Source organism: Lygodium microphyllum, chromosome 26, assembly GCF_053477565.2.
Source record: "Lygodium microphyllum isolate KBCC chromosome 26, Lygodium_microphyllum_v1.1.10, whole genome shotgun sequence".
In the NCBI taxonomy this organism is placed as follows: domain Eukaryota; kingdom Viridiplantae; phylum Streptophyta; class Polypodiopsida; order Schizaeales; family Lygodiaceae; genus Lygodium; species Lygodium microphyllum.
The window spans coordinates 43,753,453-43,775,339 of NC_141160.1; the positions used below are offsets into that span (position 1 = coordinate 43,753,453).

A 21,887-nucleotide genomic window follows, 5' to 3' on the forward strand; every position below is an offset into this window, starting at 1 on the left:
AGATCGTTGAATCTACTCTATGATTCCAGGGCATGCCAAGAATCACATCGCAACCATCAAGGTCTCCGATACAGAAGGTATCTTTGTCACTGTAGCCTTGAATTTGAAACTTGAGCTTGCCAATGTAGGATGTCACAGTTTTCACAGTGTCACCTTCATCGGCATTTAAAGCTTGGCGAACTTCTACCGGAGTGTCCATCTCTTCATTCTTTAATCCAAGCTCTTTAGCTAATTGTAAGGAAATGACATTTTCATTCGCCCCAAGATCTATCAAGAATAGTGTTTGCTTACCTTGCAACTGTCCCCAAGCTTTTAATAATTTGCGCATCTCTGGAGTGTGAGTTGTGTTTGCAACTACATCACTGATAGCATTGATTTTCGCTGGCGACTTAGACTTGTTGTCAGAAACCTTGCTTTATCATTTGTTTGGACATTGCTTCACTATGTGGCCAGTTTGTCCACATTTAAAGCACTTCCCTTCTTTCATAAAGCGCTGCTTTTCTTCTTCGGAAAGTTGCTTTGCTTGTGGGTATAGATTGGAGCGAAATTGAGGAGCATTAGGAGGTGCATAGGGCTTCATTTTCTTTTGATTTGATGGCTGCTTTTGCCGTTGTTTTTGTCCTTCATTTGGAACTGAATACTCCTCATCATCAGCTACTCTCTTGTTATCATTCTTTTGGAATGATTTGTTGCCATTGTGCTCCATTTCCCATGTCTCAACATGGTCAATGAGTTCCCTGAGACTAGAACAATGATAATGATTAAGACCAGTACGAAGTTTAAAATGCAAACCTCCTTGAAACTTCCTAAGCTTTTCCGAACTGCTGATCTTCTTGAAATGTTGGACCTTCAAAAGTAGCTCCCAAAATCTCTTGGTATAGTTACCAAGCGACTCATTTTTCCTTTGCCAAAGCCGATCCCATTCCATTTTTACATCTCTTTTGAAATGAACAGGAAGAAATTGGCTTTGTATCATGCGAACAAAGGACCGCCATGATTTTGGGACAGCATGATCATATTCCAACCCCGTCCACCAAGTATGGGCTAAGTCGGTCAAATGTAAAGCTGCAAACTTAATCTTTTCTTTTTCTTTATACTTGTCACGACCATACAAAATTTGAAATTGACGAATAAACTTCACAAGAAGATCAAGATTTCGGAAACCATCATACATACTGAACTTGATCTTCTTTTCAAGTTGAGATAGTGACTTAGTCTTCTTCTTCTTCTTATGCCTTCGTCCATGCCCGAATCTTGAGGTTGAAGATGATGAAGTGCTTGATGGGGATGAAGATGGAGACGAGGATGAAGAATGTCGACGCCTTTGACGATGATGAGGTCTTCCATGAGAAGGGTGTGACTCTTCGTCACTAAAAGAGGGCCCACCAGAGTAGGCGCCAGATGACTTTGAAGAAGAGGATGAGCTTCGACGCGATCTCTTTCTTTGTCTTGAAGTAGAATGGGACTGCCTCTTAGAAGTAGTTGGACTTCTTGATCGGCTCCTTTCATTGGTATGGCTTTGTCTCCTTGAAACAGATGGGCTTCTTCCCTTGAATATTTTGGGATTCTCAACTTTTTCTAGTTTGACAAGTTGCTCACGAATTTGTTGATTCTCCTCTCTAAGACTTTGGATGGCTGAAGGATAGCACTCGACTGATCCATTGAGACTCTAAGAAAAATATGCTCAAGCACTCAATGCAAGGGCTGAAAACAAACAAACTTATAATTGTAAGCACTACCAGTGTTGGAGTGAGGACCGAGCCAAAGCTCTAATACCACTGTAAACGCCCCGAACAACGTAGTATACTTAAGAATTATGATATTCGCTTGTTTTCGAGATTTAATATAAAAGAGAATGAACACTTAAAGCTGAAAATGAAAATTATTCACAAAATTACAGCCATGAAAATGTAAAAGTAATGGAGACAAGATTGAGGGTTGAAGATGCGCACCCCACCCCCCCCCCCCCGAAGGAATGTATTTCTGCTCAACCCCAATCCCTTAGGGAAGAGCTCAGTTACAATCAACCTGAGAGTGAGGAGAAGTAATTCTCACTATCACAAGATCATACAAAGATGTACAAACACATGTGCATTATCTATTATGCAATGATAAGAACTAATTTCTTTACAGTATGAGAGAAGAAAGAGGGGAAATCAGCCTTTCTCCATCGTTGATCAGTAGTACATGGATAGGGCTTGCTTCTTGTTGCTAAAATGGAAGAAAGAGCTCGAGAAGGAGGTGCTGTAATGAATTTACAGGCTTGCTGTCCTGTAAAACAACAGTGATAGAAGAGGGAATATGGAGGAATTTGATAATGGAGAAGTGGGGGATGATGATGGGGATGGATGGGGCCAATTTCTGGCTATCTATGGGTGTTGTACATGAGTTTACAGCAAAGAAAAATAATCCTGAATGAAGAAAAACGAGCTCTTATTTATAGGAGAGGGAAGAGCTAGTACAAAAGGGGAAAGTGGAGTAGCGCAAGACAAGTGTCCAGCCACATGTCATGAGATGTGACAAGTGGTGGGACACTTGGAAACTTGTGTGACAAGTGTCTTGACGCTTGTCTCTTCTCTATGGCCTTCCTTTTTGGGCTGAATACTGTCAAGAATAGAAACAACCAAATTTAGTAAGCACAGTCAGAGTACAGAATTTACTATTTTTAAAATGGCATCCATTTTTTTTAGGACTAGCATTTTTAGGCTAATTCGAGGCTCCTAAAATTTAGGGACCTCCTAAAATTTAGGGACCCCCCCAATATGGGTGTCATATGAAAGCTTTTTCCGTGTACATCGCAAAAACGGTATCAGAAATCTTCATGTGACTTTCCTATGCAAAGAAATGTGCATTTTAAACTTTCAGCCCATACATGCACACTGTACAAGCATTTCATGATTATACCATCTTGTTGATTGTAACTGTCTGTTCTGGCGGATCTAGCCCACACTTCAAAGCATCAATCCTTTCTATGTGCGAGTCTAACCCTGATATGCGTGAGTTCTGGTCACAGGCGCCCAATCGGGCCATATAGGTGGAAGTGTGAACTATCTTTTCTCTGACCCACCGTGTGGGTCCACCATAACATGTGACCACTCATCAGTGGCTAGCTCCAATGCACTTTTCTTTATATCTAATTAGTGCAAAGGAAACAAATTTAATAAATCATTATATAGAAAAATTAATGAAAAAGGATACAAATTCTATTTCTATAGAGTTGTGATAAAAAGGGTACAAATGGCAGCCCCATCATACTTGTTTTGTATGTGGATGATATGTTGCTAGCTGGGAAAAGGAAGACTAGCTTGGATGCTCTCAAAAATCAGCTAAAATCAGCCTTCTCCATGAAAGATTTGGGGAATGTAGAGCATATTTTGGGCATGAGGATTTATAGAGATAGAATGCAGAAATTGTTGTTTTTATCTCAAGAAAAGTACATTGGAAAGGTACTGGACAGATTTAACATGGTTGAAGCTAAGTCTTTTGGGGTACCCTTACCTCCTTATCTCAAGCTTAGCAAAGCCAACAGCCCAAAAGATGACATGGAAGCAAATGCTATGAAGGGAGTTCCTTATGTATCAGCTTGTGGTTCTCTTATGTATGCGATGGTTGCTACTCGTCCAGACATTGCTCATGCAGTGGGAGTTGTTAGCAAGTTTATGTCAAATCCTGGCAAAGCACATTGGGAGGCTGTCAAGTGTATTCTTCGATACCTTAAGGGTACACAAAGAAAAAGTATTTGCTATAGGCAGGGTACACTTAGTTTGCAGGGTTATTGTGATGCAGACATGCAGGTGACTTGGACACTCGTAGGTCCACCAGCGGGTATGTCTTTACAATTGTTGGTGGGGTTGTTTCTTGGTGTTCCAAGTTGCAGAACATTGTTGCACTGACTACCACTGAAGCTCAATACATATCAGCTACTGAAGTTTCTAAGGAAGCTATATGGTTGAGCAAACTTGCAGAGAATCTCGGTATGTCTATGGGTACTGCAGTTTTGGGATGTGATAGCCAGAGTACTGTGTATCTGGCTAAGAATGTCATGTATCATTCACACACAAAGCATATAGATGTGCGATATCATTTCATCAGACAAATTCTGAAAGATGATCAACTCACATTGACCAGGATTAAAACACAAGGCAACCCTGCAGATGTTCTCACTAAAAGTCTAAGCAAAGCTCAGTACTAGCATTACATACGACTAGTGGGAGTTGGTTAGCTAGAGGTTCACATCGGACCTTTAAGTGGGAGGTTATTGGGATAAAGGCTCGGTTTAAACCCCACCGTGTATAGTACATGCACATTGTATATGTGAATGCACCCTTTACGTGCCCCAAGTATAAATACATTTTATTCTTTGTGTACCAACACATTGTTAGTACACTCTTATCGATTCATACTTTCACTCTACTCACTCTCTCTCCAGCCGTCACACTCTCACACTCACTCCTGCTCGACTCACATCTCTCTTAGCTGTGCTCTTCTTCCAACAGTGTCCATAATTCATCATACAGATTTCACTAGTACGAAGGACATCTATACTTTTAATAATGATTTTTAAAATTATCCGAGAGATTTTACAACTTGAAAAAAAAGTAAGCTCTTATGTTATCGAAGATAAATTTCTTTTGATCAAGAATAAGCTATGCGTTAATAAAGTTTTCAGCCCTAAAGTAATGGAAGAATGTCATACAACTCCTTATGGCTCATCATGGTATTTTAGCCACAACTAATACACTTGAAATGTATTTCTTTTTGTCAAGTCTCCGATCAGACATTGAACAATTTATCAAAGAATATCTCATGTACCAAAAGATTAAGTTTCATCACCCAAAGCCTGCAAGGCTTTTGCTCCAAGGAGCCAACCTTCGAAAAGCATTGCTATGGATTTTATTTTTAGCTTGCAAAAATTAGTAAACAGCAATGATGGCACATAGACTATTATTTACAAGTTTAGCAAATAGAGTCATTTTATTCCAATCAAGAAGATCAACTCTTAATATATAGCTAGAATATTTATTTAACAAATCTTTAAGTATCATGGGTTATCACAATCCATCGTAGGTGATAGAGATCCACGAATAACTAGTCTTTTTTGGAGAGCTTATTTTGAAAATTTGAATACAAAGCTTACTTTTTCTTCTTCTTATCATTCTCAAACAGATAATAAAATGAGATTGTTAATCTCACAACATTGGATATGTTAAAGTGCTATTGCCATAAAGCCAACCAGCAATAAGAAAACTATTTACCTTTGGTAGAAAATGTCTATAACAATACAATTAAAACTTCTACAAGTAAAGCACAATTTGAGATTATAGATGAAAAACCGCTCTTACTACTTATTTTCAAAATAATGGAGGAGATATTTCATGTCAATAAGTTCGTGCATAGTATGGATACAACTTTTGTCCAAATTTAAATAAGCTATCCAAAGATCTCAAGAAAAACAAAAGAAAGCAATAGATAAGCATCAAATGAACTTGATTTTACAAGGAGATTAGGTGTGGCTGAAATTTAATAAAACTCGTCTAAGAAGCTCTAACAAGAATTTCACCCAAGTCGCTAAGCTCGTGGCAAGAATTTATAAGTCATTTTAAGTCACTGAAAAGATTAATTATATTTGCTACATGTTACAACTTCGAGAGCATTGCAAAATTCACAATGCTTTCAATATCCACCTTTTGAAGCCTTATGAAGGGCCTTCACCATTGGAACCTGTAATAAACAATCCATCTAAAATAGATGAACAAAAGAATATACTTCAATCAAAGAAAATAGTCTTTTTTATATCAAGAAACGAGGAAGAAACATTTCTAAAAAATTCCTTCTGAATTTTAAAAATTACTCTCATTTAGATTCTAAATGGATGGCAGAATAGCATTTTAAAGACTATCCAAAAATAATTACAACTCATAAAAAAGCTATAAGATTAAAAATACTTCAAGCAATGTCTTGAGGACAATACGATTTTAAGAGAGAGAGATATAACCAACCTTTTGCATATCAATTGCTACCAAGAAACATTGGCTCAACAATTCAAATTAATTTGATACTCATATACTTTAAAGGGCAATTTGTATTATTTGATTGTTTCAAAATACGATTAAATGTTCATTTTTCTATTTAAGGGTAGTCAATGGCTAGAACGCCCTATAGTTATACTCAAATTGTAATTAGCAAGAGAATCAAAAATCTCTGATGACTAAGACTTTTACACTCAAAAAGTCACATTGACTAAAAGCCCATATAATGAGTGGTTTCAAAACTAGATGCTCATGATCAAAGAAACAAACCATGAACACGGGAACCTATATAATAAAGCTCTCCATATTAATATTTTTGAAAGTTGCTCAAATGGAAATTCTATTCACATCAAGAGATCCAAAATTTCACAAGAAACAATTTTATCTTTAACAGCTATCTCAAATTCTTAACAATTTGAGAGATTTATAGAGTAGAAGATTTTGAAGCTTCTTTCTCTATTAAAGTGAGATGTGGTATTTAGAATAGGACATGTGTCATTTTGAACAGAGAAATGTCTCTACACTTGTTATTTTCAAAAAACACTTCACATTTGTAACCTCTACTTTTTACTTTTAAGCATCCAAGCCTCACATCTATATATTGGAAGTCTCTCTCTTCATTTGAAATAAGCTCTCACGTTGAAATTTCAGCCACATGCTTTGTACTCTCCTTCCTCTCTCTCATCCTAGAAGCACTTTCTACTTAGCTTGATCTAATCCAAGCACTAAATTAAAAAATCAATTTACTGCTCAGAGCTTGCAAAATTTAGGATTTTAAAAACCTAATTTTCAAAATTGCAACAAATCAACCCTTTTGTATATAGTTCAAACACTTTCTGCGCATGGTTTGTTTCAATAAATTTCTATAAAGAAAAAGGGTCCAATTCCCCTCTCGACGTGGTGTGAACACACACACACACACACACACACACACTCTCTCTCTCTGCTATTAGCGACTTCGACGACTGCTACTACATCCCAGGATAGTATATCTCCCTGCATCTGTTACATATACACATCGCACCACTTTATCACAGCCGACAGTTGTTCCCCTATCACAACCGACAGTTGTTCCCCTTTTGTAGCCATTATCTGGAGTACCAGAGCTACATACGCACATACACATATACGACACTTATCACACTCAGCACCGTATTTTCAGTTTCCAGTTTTTAGCTTTTCATTCAGCACTTTTATTTTGGATAGCTGGACCTCGTCAGTTGTATCACAGTTTGTCTCATAGGCCAGTTTTGGTCTTTAGAAGATGTTAATATAACTACTCGGCAGCTTCTTTCTCCCATTGATATCATTATTTTCAAGTATGCATGGCATATCTTCTATAGATCATCATCTCCTCAAAGATCCCTAATCAATTTCCATCCATTTTTTTCTACATAAATCTTCTCAACTCACACACACTGGAGACTATTGCTTGGGAGGAGCTAGGCCCATTTGATGCTTAAGCAAGATATGTCATAGGGAGACAAATTCTAACAAAGCCCGTGCAGATAGCCTTACTTTTGCAACATTATCTATAGGTACAAGACAAGCCAACCAAAGAAAATGGAAAAGGAAAGACTTTGAGTCATCTTTACACTTTGATACAAATTTTCTGCGGAAGTGCAGAGGATTTTCCACGTATCCTCATTGTGGGAAGATCTCACACCTCAAGAAGTGCAGAAAAAAGTACCCCCAACTTCATCCAAGAGAAAAGGACGGATCTACATCGGAGCCTTCGTCTACCTCTACTTTGTCATAAGCTATTACCACCAAGTTAGTGTTTGCTCACATTTATCAGGTGGATGAGCCTTCTTCGGCTGTCTTGTCTTCGGAGAGGCCATGGCATATCAATAGCAAGGCATTGAGTCATATGACTCCTCGAGGAGATTTATTGTAGGATCTTTATTCATCAAAGTCACTATTGGTGACATTTGTTCCATGATTGTTCATGGTGTTGACACCTTGCCTCTATTGTTTGCCCATTCACTAGGATTCATTTCAACGCCCCTACATGTAGTGGAGTTGACCTTCCATCTTCTCGCAATTTATGACCTTACTAGAATTGGGACTCAAGTTGTCTTCACCGAGCAAACTGTCTTTATTGAAGATTCCTCTACAAGAGCCACTCTTGTGACAGGTTGACAGGAGCCCGCTGCCCCACATTATGGGCCTCACCACTCTTTATTACCACTTGTGACTCTAGATTTCCTGTTTATAAGCAACCTACCCTCTCACTCTCATTATACATCATTGATCCTTTGTGATTAGTCAGCCCTCATTCTCTCATCCACCTTTTGGTACCCACACTGACACGTAGAGTTGTGTGTTGGGGTTGGCCATTGCAGCCTTGTATCCTTCCACCATTGCAATCAGATTGTTCGTTCTCTCACCTACGTTCTCTTTTTGTCTCCTCTCTTTGTTCGCTTTCCTTTCCACTATGCACTCTCACAGATTTGTACTTGTTAAAGCAAGGACCAACTCTAGAAAACAAAGAAATGAGGGCAGCTAGGGTGGTGCTTGACATGCCATTTCCATTTGTGCTTACTTGTTAAAGCAGGGACCAGCTCTAAAAAACAAGGAAATGAGGGCAGCTAGGGTGGTGCTTGACGTGCCATTTTCATTGGTCAGCTCCATCACTCTCTGGAAATGGGACCTTGCTTTTAATCATGTCCCAATGTTGGTGCATGTTAAGAGGGGTTTGATAAATCTTTTCCAAATCTCATATTTGTCATCAGTCATTATGTTGGGGAGGAATAAGAACACCATCTATGCTGGAGCTCAAGAGACTATGAATACCAGAGACCAAAAAGACAGATTTTCTGCAAAAGTGGCAGCAAAAATGCAACGGTGGAAAGGCTACGGGAACCTCAATATAAGGAATTTGGATAGGAAAAATGACAAGGACAAGAGAGAGAACACAACGAAATGAAGACCAAAAACTGCAGAAAACACAAGCCCACAGCCATCACATGCCTCGTGCTGTGTGCAGCTGACCTCAACAGACTGGAATATCAGACACCTCAACTGCCATGTCCTGGGGCAGGCTGCAGCTGCAAAAACACGGCAGCAGAAAATGTGCTGGAGACTTGGGAACCACTGAACACTGCTGCAACAGCAAAATACAATAAGGTGTGAAGATTTCTACTGAGAGAAACACAAGTCCAGACTGCAACTCTCCTATGCAAAGCAAGAGCATCTATCTTCTAGGTAAGCTAAACCCATGAGGATAGGGTCTGTGCTTTTATACAATGATAGAGACAGACATGGAGAAGAACGAATAGCAGAGAAAAGAATGAGCACAATGAATGGAAGCAGAAGAATGAAAGTGAACTAGCAAACTAAAACTGAGGATCTGTATAGAGTAACACCTATAAATAGGCCAAAATCAAAAATATAGTCTGACCATAAATGTGGCCAAACTGAAATTTACTCTGACCACAAAAGTCAAAACCAAACTCCCAAGTTAGAATACATAAATAAGCTTGTCACATTTGGAACTGGACCATACATCTCAACATCCATTCCACTTAGCATGGCTCTTCTTCCACAACTTCACTAACCACTCTCCTTCCAAAACCGAATCCTTTGAGCTGCATGCTAAGCACAAATTGTACTAAAAGTTCAATTATGAAATCTGACACGTTTCAGTTAACTTAAAATTTCATCCATGAACCACCTACAATCACATGTTAAATATGGCAACCTTGAACCTTCCATAAATGCTTGAGATAATCTTTTATCCCAGAATCAGTTCATGTGACAATGAATGTATGGCATCTATAGCTAGGTGAACAATTCAGAGCAGAAAGGAAAGCCAATGCAAATTGCATGAAAGATAAGACTCACTTTTCTGCAATAGTTATTAACTGCCAGTATTGGAAGACAGGAAAATGGTTGTACTAGCATAAGCACACAAAAGAACTACACAAGGATACCTGAATGAGGACCATAGGGTTGCGAGCAAGTCCTGCCTGGAGAACATAACCAAGCAATCAATTAATATAATATTGATAATGCAAGATGTATAGGATACGTTGAAACAGATAGTGCACCTTTATGGCTTCTAGCTGTGAGTCATTGTGCCGCTCCTCTAAAAAATCCATAAGCTTGGGAGGCACAGTATTAGATGCATCACTTAATTCACCAGGAGCAGATTTCAGTTTACAACCAAGGATTACATCTGTAAAAGGAAGGTGACGAATGGACTGAAGTGCTGTATATTCTCGCATGATTGTTGACAGATTGCTCAACTGTGTAACAAAGAAGGAAAAGGAAAGTGCAGGTTAGAACCCTCAAAAGACACACAAACATAAAATGAGGTCATGAAGACAAGATATTACCAACATGGGGAATTAAACAAGGCTAATGAAGGCTTAAAATGTTCTACAAAAGGGGAATCAATGTGCACACCCACATTCATCTGGACTCCTTTATCTCACACCATGCGAGCTCTCCATCATCATCATCTTCTCTCCCCACTGGCTGCTGCCAGCCACCAACCCCCTAGTGGCTGGCACCTGCCCAACCAGCTTCTAGTCATCATCAGCCAATTGTCACCAAGCTGTTGTTGCTGCTGCTAGCCTTTTGAAAGCTTCACCTTACCCAAATCAGCTACATTTTAGCAAGTTGTTGTTGAGCCCCATCTTCCTGTTTTGGAGCTGCCACTGTTAGAGATTTATTCACCCCCAAGACAGGCATTCTCAGGATACTGTTGTACAGTTAGCACCCTCAAGCACAATTACACATTTCCTATTTATCAGGTCGAACAGTTCTTTGCAGTCTACAGGCTATTTCTAGCATCCCCGAGCAGTAGGGCAGCCAGACATGCCACGTGGGATGCCATATGGCACTCAATTTTTTTCTGCACAGCATTATTAATTATTTTATTCAGCAATGTCATTTTTTACTGCAATCGGCCAGATTTTTACTGGCCGATCTGATCAGTTTTTTCATATTTTATTGGCCTATTTATTGAGTGGCCTGCCCCGGTCATTTGCTACTTGTATGTTTCAAGTGATTAGAGGGATCAGCTCGAGGAGATACTTCAACAGCCTGTTTATACATCTACCTTCTTTATTTCAGCATTCATTTACTGCAGATTTCTACATTGTACTGTCCCTTTTCTCTCCCCCTCTTCTCTCATGTTCATTGTCTTTCAATCTTGTCCATACACTTCTGCATTCACTGCACTCTGACATGGTATTTGAGCAACATAGAAGGGCTGACTGATCATGGGCAGACCTGAACAGGAGATTTCTTCACAACATAAGTTTGCATTTTCAGCATTTGGAGGCTGAGGCAAACAGGTGCAGCATGGGAAAGGAGTAAAGTTGCTGCTTTTTGCAGATTTTTGCCCTTCACAAAGGAGAAAAGGCTGAATTTTCAGCCTTTTCGAGTAAATTTTGAGTTTTCATTGCCTCCGGCATTTGAAACACATTTGGGATGAGCAAAGGAAGCCCTAGTAGGCACCATGTGCAGAATCACAAGGGACGGCCCTTGTTTTTGTGCAGGTTATTTTAGGAGACAATGTCTTATGAGATCAACCCAGAGTTTCAAGCTATTATGCACCATAAGATCCTCATGTTACTGGCTCTTCCTTCAAATCAAAAGCTCAATGGGCAGAATTACCGCATATTGCGGGTAATGATGCTTGTGTTAGTAGGATTGTTAGCTCATGTGTGTCTCCGTGCATGCTTGATGGGCTAGGCACACTTGTCATTATTTTAGGCATTTTATTGTGGTTATTTGTGTGGCATTTATGGCATTTATGCCAGCTAGCCAATAATTAATGCTAGTGGACCAGCCGTTGTATATGGAATATTTTGTGCCTCTTTATTGGGCTCCTCCTCCTCAATTATGTAGTCATCATCATTCTTCAAGTGGTCTTCCGTTGGAGAGAGGAGCCGGTGCCATTGCACACACAGCCAGTGACTCAATGTTGTACACAACTGTCTTGTGTTTGGTATATGGATTCCATTTCTCGAGCACATCTCTGAGTTCTCTTCTTTGCAGTGTTCTTCTGTTTTCTTTCCCTTCTGTCTTGTGTTCAGTACTTTATTTGAGCACTTGTCTATGCTTCCATTGCTGCACCACTTCTGACATGGTATCAAATTGCAGGATCTAGGCTCCTACTGCCATTTCTCTGCTGATTATAGGTCCTTATTCCCTTTTGTTGATCAGTTCCAGCCTATCAAAGGTCCACTACTGCCTACATTTTCAGCAGGTAATCGTTAGTTTGCTGCATTAAATGCTAAATCAGCCTACGTTTTTCATTTTCTGCCCCCGTGACTAGGCAACTGTTTTTATAGGCTGTTTTTGGCAGTTTTGATTGGGTTTTCCTCATTTTGCTATAGTCAGCCTTCATTTTTTATCAGATTTTTGGTTACACTACATGTAAACTCTCATTTTGTGAAGTTTTTGCTATTGGTTTGGCTATTTTCTCTCTATGTATACCTTCTATTCTCTATCTTCTCTTCTTATCCTCTCCAGATGCCTCCTCAGTGCACTTCTACAAATGAAAAGTTACATGGAACTATCATATATGGAGTGCTATGATGAAAGGCTGGTTTATGCAAAAGCGGATTTGGTACATTGTTAGTGGTGCTATTCCTTGGCTTCAACACCCTTTTCCTCTTCCCAACAATTCTGATGAGGACAACCATGAGGAAGCTATGCTTACATGGGATTCCGATAATACACGTGTGTATTGTGCACTACTCCGGTGTATTGTGTCACTTTTGCTCTATGTTACACAAGTACAGTACCAACTTCGACACATGCAATCTGCCCTTCCAAAGACATCTCATGGGAGTGGTACTCTATAAGCTCCCCCTAAAGTTTAATGGAGTGTCAAATGCCTTTAGGACGATGTCATCTACACTTGTAAGCTTCACACATATGTCCTCCATGCTACTTGAGCATGAGGCGTCTTTGCATTTACAAGAAAGGCTTCCATCTCATTGTTCTAGCAAGTCTTTTATAGCTTCAAAGAGCAATGACAAGAAAAAGAAGTCAAAGGCCCAATGTTACCACTATGGCAAGAAGGGACACTTGCAAAAGGACTACAAGGAGTTAACTGCCTTACAGAAGAAGAAGAAGCGAAATGTGGACTTCTCCAATGAGTCGTCCTCTTCCTCAAACTCCGACTCCGATCCGACCAAGGAGAAGTTCAAAGCGCAAAAGGAATCCGCTTCTTTAGATCAAGGGAAGGGCTTGGTAGCCCCTTCCTCTATTGCTTTCTAGTCCACGTGATGTGGTTATCCCTCAAAACTCTCCAGTGCCAAAGAAGGAGTGTGAGAGAGTAGTTAGATGGGATTGATCAACGTTATCTAGAAATCTTCATCATCAACATACTGCTCTTTCATATCATCCAATTCATGGTGATAAGGAATAGAAACAGCTGACACTTGCGGTTTGCAAGATAAACCATCTGCAAGTACATTCTTCTTGCCTTCCACATGCACTATCTGAAAATGAAACATAGATAGGAAATTTGCCCAACGCATGTGTTTCTCTGACAATTTAGCCTGTGTGAGAAAGTATCTAAGTGTTTTATGATCCGTTTGCACTACAAAATCAACACCAAGCAAATAGTGCTTGCAACTAGAGAGTGCACGGATCACAGCCAATAATTCTTTCTCAGAAATTTGGTAAGTCCTTTCAACGGCAAAAAGTACTCTACTCTCTATGTCACAACTCGGCCATTCTGCATTAATACAGCACCAATATGCATCACACTGCACTACAAATGACTTAGACAGATCTAGCAAAATAAGTACTGGAACTGTAGTCATTTTCCCCTTCAAACATCTAAATGTTGATTTCTCTTTGTCAGTCCATTGCCATTTGACATCCTTCTTTTCAAGCGTATGTAAAGGAGAAGCAATCTCTGCAAAGTGTCTTACAAATCTTCTGTAATAAGAGCATAGGCCAAGAAAACTACAGACATCATGAACAGTTTTCAAGTCTGGCCAAGAGACAGTTGCTTCTATCTTTGCAGGATCCATCTTCACACCATCTTTAGAAACTATGTGCCCAAGGAAGTGAATCTCTTCCAAAAAGAATTCACTCTTCTTATCATTAATGAGCAATCAGTTACGCTTAAGCTCATTAAAGACTGCAACTAGGTGTTTTCTATACTCCTCTTCATTCTTTGAAAAGAAAATCGTATCATCAAAGAATGTGCCAATGAAACTCCGATAAGGGCGGAAAATTCTATCCATCATCCTTTTAAACGTAGCAGGAGCATTGGTCAATCCAAACGGCATGACTAAAAATTCATAGAGACCAAATGTTGTTCTAAAAGCAATCTTATGGATATCCTCTGGCCTGATTCTGATCTGATGGTATCCACTTTTTAAATCTATCCTGCTAAACGTTCCTGCTCCCTGTAATCGATAAAGAATGTCATCTATCCTCGAAATCGGAAACCTATTCTTGATCGTGTTTTATTCAAGTCTCTGTAGTCAATACACATTCACCAAGAGCCGTCCTTTTTCTGAACTAGTAACACATGGGAACAAAATGGAGAACTATTGGGCTGAATTAGTCCTTTCTCTAAAAGCTCATTAACCTGTGTCATAATCTCTTTCTGCTGCGCTACACTGACCCTGTACAGTGGCCTATTGGACGGACTAGTCCTTGGAATAAGATCTATGGTATGATCTTCAGGCCTCTCAAGGGGTAACTCTCCTGGTAACAAATTTGAGAAACAGTCACTGAATTTATCCAAGAAAGTCGTTCTACTTTCATCTAGTACAGACACATTATTCTCAACTTCATTAACTTGCTTTGCAAAAACCAAGTACGCAGAAATATGATTTTTTATTACAAAAGTAATTGCAAAAGCAGAAACAACTAAGATAGACTCTCGTTTAAGCTTCACATCTAACACATGAGTCTTGCTCCTATGTACAAGAGTAATCATCCTATTGTAAGTATCCAAGATAGCATGCTTCCTGTGGCACCATGGGATACCCAACAGAACATCACAGCCCTCTAGAGGCATATTATGGAACTCCTCTCTGTCCACATACTCTGAATATGCATACAAAGTTTGCCAAGAATGGGGATGACAGGTTCAGTATGTCCTGGGCATGCCAAATCAGCCTGTCCAACTGGTCCCATTTCCTGAGGACGTATGCGCAATTTAGATGCCAATGCTAGTGAGATAAAATTTGTACAAGCTCCAGGATCAAAGAAAATAAGCACTGTGGAATCTCTGATCTTTCCCCAAGCTCTGCACAGTTCTGTAGCATCATCAACTGATTGATCTCCCACCATATCAGGCACTAAGCCAATGTTGGGCTTCTTTTTACTTGGCGCATCTTTATCCTCCGCATCTTTAGAAAATTGTTGTCGGCACTTAGAAGCAATATGGCCTTTCTGTTCACAAATAAAGCATTTTCCAACCATCATTAAAGCCTTTCTTTCTTCAAATGATTTGTCAAAAAGTGGCCTCTTTTGTCCTTTACCCTGTTTAAAAGAAGCGTGAGGTTGCTTCTGAAATCTTTTCTTCCAAAAAGACTTCTTTGTAAAACTGGTCCTTTCTGGGAATTGCTTCTTCTTCTTGCTAGGATCCTGCTTAAACTGAGAATCCTTCTTTTGAGTGCCTTTAAAGCTATCAGCTTTGCCTTTCAACAATGCATTTGCCACACCAGCATTTCCAATTAACTGTACCATATTTGTAACCCTAGTCTTGGTACAATAATCCTTGATGGCTTCGGGCAAACCGCAACAATACTTTTCAATTCGTTTTGATAGGGGCACTGTCCTGTAAGAACTCATGGGCAAAAGTGCTTCCCAAAATTTCTTATTGTACTCTTCTAAATCCGTACAATTTGTCGCGTCCAATTTATGCCATGCAGTCATGACATCTACTTCAAACGTATTAGTTAACCATGAGGCTACAAACAACTGTTTGAAATGAACCCAAGTGGCAAGTGCATATCCTTGCATCAACAATATGTTCCACCACTGCAAAGCATTACCTTTCAAAAAAGTTGCAGCCTTCCACACCTTAGAAGTCTCAATAAAATTCCCTCCTGTGTAAGCTACATCAAGCTGTTGTATGAATGTCAAAGCTTTCAGCTTATCTTGCATACCACTCAAGGTTTCAAACTTTATTGCCTGACCACCCTCTTTATAGTCTTTAGGCTTTGCACTTTTTGGTGTCAGGTTGTCATAGACAAGTGGTTGTAAAAAGGGGAGTCCCTTAGGTGCATTATCAGCATTCATTTCACCTATCGTAGCCGCCATATACCCACTAGGCTGAGAAAAACCAGCGGCTGCATTTTGTACTCCAGGCATCCAATAAGGACTCTGCAGAGTCTCATAACCGGGCTGTAGACCAATATTAGCATAAAGTGGGTTCACTGCCTCAATAGGCATCATTCGTGGTGGCCCTCTAGGCAAGTATCCCTAATAACCCATGGGTAATCCAGCCATTGCTTGAAAAACTGACCCACCACCAAAGTAACTAGGATAAGTAGCAAACTGAGGAGGAATAGTCTATTGTGCCACTTGTGCATAACTGCCTTGACCATTCACTCCTTGATCTTGTGCTTGTGCTTCTTGTTGCACTGGACCTGTCTCCATGTTTGGTGTCTTTTCCACATGCTCACGCACATTAGAGGTTTGCCTTTTTGAGCGCTCCATGGTATGATGTGATGACTCAGCCTAAGAATCCTCATTATGTGACTTCAAAAAATTTTGCATCCGAGGATTCTTTACCAGCTGTTGGAAAGAGCCAACCATACTGAGGAGTTCTGCCATAAACAAGTCCTCCTGTTCTTGCTCCTCATCATGTGGTTCAATCTCGGTTCTAGAAGGTGCTGACACCTGTGCACCAATATTCTCTCTTCAGTGTCTATGAGCAGAAGAAGAACTCTCTTCTTCATGGGGGAGTTTTTCTTTGCCTTTATCCATGTCTGCAATCTCTCTCGTCCTGTAATCTCTATAAACCTGTGTGTATGGCCTTTTCACCCAAAACTGTCCGAGCTTAAATTCTTACAAAAAAGAATTCAAATCCTGGGGATGGAACCATGGAACCGGTCTATGACTCACATAAAGCAGTAGTTCCTTCAATTAACACCTGGACTTTACATACACACACATAAACAGAGACCTCTCTCCCTCGCTCAACACCAGATTGGCCCCGAAGACCGGCGCCCCTCTCGATATTTCTTTATCAATTAAAAGATAGAAAAATACAAAAATGGTAATGTTCCAAAATACATAACCTGTGAGCACTTGGTTTTCATCTCTTCTAAGTAAATCCCAGCTGCATAGGAACAGTACAGCATGTCCAGATCAACATCCCTTACTATCCAGCATATGCAGAATTCATTGTTCTTATTGTCCAGCACACTATTCTTACTATTCAACATGTGCAGAGTTCACTGTTCTTATTCAGCATGAGTAGAGTTCATTGTTCTTACGATTCAGCATGTGCAGAGTTCACTGTTCTCATTCAGCATGAACAGAGTTCACTGTTCTTACGATTCAGCATGTGCAGAGTTCACTGTTCTGATTCAGCATGAACAGAGTTCACTGTTCTTATTCAGCATGAGCATAGTTCATTGTTCTTATGATTCAGCATGTGCAGAGTTCACTGTTCTTATTCAACATGAGCAGAGTTCACTATTCTTACGATTCAGCATGTGCAAAGTTCACTTCGATGGAATCAATCCATCATGTAAAGCAATTCTTCTAAGAATAGAGAGAGAGGTGATCAGAGGGAGCAAGCTCTAACTCCGTGCTTGAGTCAGAGACGTAGAAGTACTCTCCATGGCTGGTTTTCTTGCAGCAATCTGACCTCAACTCCCCAAAACTTCATTCTCCCATCTGCCCCTTATGCCTATTACGTTTTTTTTAATGTTCTCTCTCTCTTTTGGGAATTTGTGCCACATGGCATACATGTAACAATTTTCCCATTTAAACCTTCCGATCTAAAATTATCCATGATCGGTGCAAAATTTGGCCTCATCACAGACCAGAGAGTTAATCCTCGTGTAAAAACGAAGACAATGACACGAACAGATTCTGGGGTCCAAAAATAGTAACTCCCTAAATTTTAGGGATGGTGACCCCTGCATTCCTCAAGTTATTCTGTGCAACTTTTATCATTGCGACTACATCAAAAGTGTAATGTAGCTCAGTTACCGTGACTTTTATTCCATGAGCATTTTCACATGTGCATCTTCTATCTTGGCTAGGCTCATTGTCCTGCACCATCTCCAGTGGCTAAGCACACAGTCCCAAACCACTGGCATTCTATTCTTCAGTGCCCATTCAATATGGAACTGGTCCTAAGGCTCAGACAAACCATTAGTCCAATTTGTCCCAATGGCTGCCTCTTCTGGCCATGCAAAGATCCCGCTTATTCCAAGAGAACTCTAATGATAAAAAAGCAACAATAACAAAAGAAAAGAAAAATAAAATATTTATATAAGTAAATTAAAAAAGTAATTGTAAAATCACCACCTGGTGACAGCCCACGCAACCAGTGACTCATTCTTGTACGTGATTGCCTCATGTTTGGTATATGGACTCAATTTCCCGAGCACATCTTTGAGTTCTCTTCTTTGCAATGTTCTTCTGTTTTCTTTCCCTTCTGTCTTGTGTTTGGCAGTTCATTTTACCACTTGTCTATACGTCCATTGTTACACCACTTGTAACAGCTTGCCATCCTAAAGTCCTATGATTTGGGGGAGCTCATAACTGAGGCTATAGATTGTCCTACAGCCCATGATGCCTCCAAGCTTTCTACAAATGATAAAGCTGAGTTGCTCAAGGTACAAGCACATTGGGATAAATTGAATGTCCATCTCTCTCTCTCTCTCTCTCTCTCTACTCACATCGAGCACTTGACCATGGCTTGGGGTATATGGTCAGAGTCGGATCAAATGACCATTATGAAGCGGATGTCTCTAAAGATTTGCCGTTCTTGCCTTAGATAGCCATAGAAGATGGCCGGTTTATTAGATTGATATGAAGTCTTCTCTCCTTAATGGAGATTTGAAGGAGGAGATCTATGTTGAGCAACCTCCTACCTTTTCCTCATCTAATGGCAAGGTGTATAAATTGAAGAAGGCCCTTTACAGCCTCAAACAAGCTCCATGTGGTTGAAACAAGAAGATCGACTCATTCCTCCAAGGGAAGTTAGGATATCAATGTTCCTCTATCAACCCCTGATTGTATATCCACACCTCGGTTGGAGGGCGCGCATTGTTCGTGCTTTACATAAACGATCTCATCTTGACAGATAACTGTGCCCAAAAGGTCAAGCAAATAAACGAGGCAATACAAGAGATGTTCAAGATGATGGATATGGGCCTTTTCCACTTCCTTCTAGGTCATGAGATTTGGCAGACTCCGAGGGGCATCTTCATCTCTCAACAACAATATATGTAGGAGCTTTTGACTGCCTTTGAGATGGAGGCATATCAAGCTATTTCTACTCCTATGGATCTAAACTAAAAGGCTATGGCCCATGTAGATTCACCGACGGCAAACGATACCCACTACAAGTAATTGATTGGGTCGTTGATATGGCTCCTTAATACTCGAATTGATTTGTGTTTTCCTTCAAGGTTCATGAGTGAACCCAAGCTAGTTCATTGGTAGGCTGCTATGAGGACTGTATGGTTCTTGAGAGGAACCACTAATCTAGATATTTATTATCTAGCAGGTTCAAGAGATTCAGCCTTGCTTCTACAGGGTTGGACGGATTCCAATTGGACTACAGATGTTGACCACAGGAGGTCAACACTAAGTTATTGCTTCACTTTGGGTGCAGGTGCTATCTCTTGGAGTAGCAAGAAGCAACCTCCTATTGCTCTCTTCTCTACAAAGGCAAAGTACCAAGCGGCATCTTCTACAACATGTGAGACAGTGTAGCATCGCCGATTGTTAGAAAAGCTTGGCTATCCTCAGACATGTCCTACTACACTACATTGCAACACATTATCCCAACTATGGAACCATGTAACTAGCCTTCCTTCTCGAAGAGAGTGGTAATGACCTAATTAATCAACAATTATAGCAAGTATAAATTTCACATAAATTGAAAATGCAAAAGTTACCACTTAATCTTGGACAATGGACAGTCTATTGGCCCAAAACTAGGGCCCCTTGCGGAATTTCTATATGTTGGATTCCAATCTGGATGGAATACAAAGAGATTTCCTAAATCCCCTTCGCTCTCAAATTGCCTCTTGCTATCACTAATGACTAGCTAGCCTTCAAATCAATTTGCCCCTTTGTTTGCTCAAGGATCGGCCTTCAATTGTGCTCCTTGGGTGATAAATTCAACCCCAATTTATTACTGCCTAAAAGGCGACTCTCTTGAAATTGCCCTAATTTCAACTATTGAAATTCAAGTCTCTAGGCCTTCAATTTTTGAGGCGCGCTTACTAAGGTGGCTATCAAACCCTAATTTTTGCTGTAAATTAGAGTTTACAATAAAGATTAGTCAAAATCTCCACCTCCAATGGCTGATTTTGTTGGAAGTTGCTAAGAAAATATAAGAATAGACTAGAGGATGAGACAAAATGGTGAGGGGAGAAAATTTAGGCTTCCATCATGAAAAAAAGAAAGAAAAATCAACTGCTGCCCTATCTAGACAGCCATGAAAGATGTTTCCACTAATGGAACATCCTGAATGAGGAAGTCCGCCGAGGGGTGGGTGGTTCCATGTCGTGGGAGGGGGCTGTGTGCAGTGGGGCGTGTGTGCCGTGTCATTGTGGAGCGAGGTTTCTGAGGAGGGAGGGTGTGCCATGTTGTGCGGGGGGGTTGCTGGAGCGGGGTTTTCTGAGGAGGGAGGGTGTGCCATGTCGCAGGGGGGTTGGGTGGTGCCATGTCGTGGGGGGGTTTTTTGAGGAGGTCCGCCGAGGATGGGTGGTTCCATGTCGTGGGAGGGGGCTGTGTGGGGGCGTGTGCCGTGTCATTGTGGAGCGGGGTTTTTTTTAGGGGGGTGGGTTGAGCGGGGTTTTTCGAGGTGGGGTGGGGGGAGTGGATGCACCGTGTCGTGGGAGGGTGAGGTGGGGTGGCGGGGGGTGTCGCTTGGCTGAAACAGCCCTTAAACTGCTGTCACCTACTGATGTAGTCTCTTATGGGCATGTCATTGGCTCCTGGAGGATATCCTACTAGTTGAAAATGGCCTATGTATCAAAAATAACATATATGCTCTAATACCATGTCAAAATAAGCAGCAATGCAGAGAGACAATAGGGTTTGTGAGGAGTAACATAGTGTGTACAACAAATAGTAAGAGAGAAGAGGAACTCAGAAACACAAGAAGAACATAATGATGATGCACTGAATCATGCTAAGAGAAGAAAAGCTAATACAGCAAAGCTAAAGCTAAGAAGATAATTGCATTGTCATATCTGAATTAGGCGGCAACACATGTGGGAAATCTGCACAGTGAAGGGAGCGAAACGCGGTCCTCTGGGCAATGGGCTATTGAAGTATTCACTAAAAGGTGAAAGACAACTATCGAGGGAGCAGACCGTAGTCCTTTGATGCCATCAGAGATGTGGAAGATGATCATCAGTTGTTGAGGGAACAAACCGTAGTCCTCTAATGTCGAGGAGTGACCTGGGCAGCAAAACGCAAATCCCAAAGTGTTTGAGCTATCAAACGCAAGGAGAGCAGCCCAAATGCAGGGCAAAGAGCGTATAGCCCCATCTGATCCCCCTCTATGAGAGAGAGGAAATCTAAAAACTCATTGATCACAGACTCCGAATCATCTAATGATGAAGGAAGTGCCGTCGGTCATACCAAAGAAGGTATCTGGGGTGTTGAACTCCGAGAGGTGGCCTCTCGAACCTAAGTAGTAAAGGGTGGGAAAAGATG

At 40.5% G+C, this 21,887-nt stretch overlaps 1 protein-coding gene across 2 annotated transcripts in view; it reads right to left on the reverse strand.

Moving 5' to 3' along the window:
* MAA3 (P-loop containing nucleoside triphosphate hydrolases superfamily protein) overlaps nt 1-21,887 on the reverse strand; it is a 121,779-nt gene that overhangs the window by 63,676 nt on the left and 36,216 nt on the right. For both annotated transcript variants that reach the window (XR_015688976.1, XM_087668678.1), the window contains exons 5-6: nt 10,082-10,279; nt 9,965-10,000 (exon numbers count right to left, since the gene is read on the reverse strand). Coding sequence is in view for 1 of the 2 variants with exons in the window: in XM_087668678.1 (XP_087524804.1) it covers nt 9,965-10,000; nt 10,082-10,279 (234 nt within the window). In the remaining variant the exon portion in view is untranslated. The remainder of the gene's footprint in view (nt 1-9,964; nt 10,001-10,081; nt 10,280-21,887) is intronic.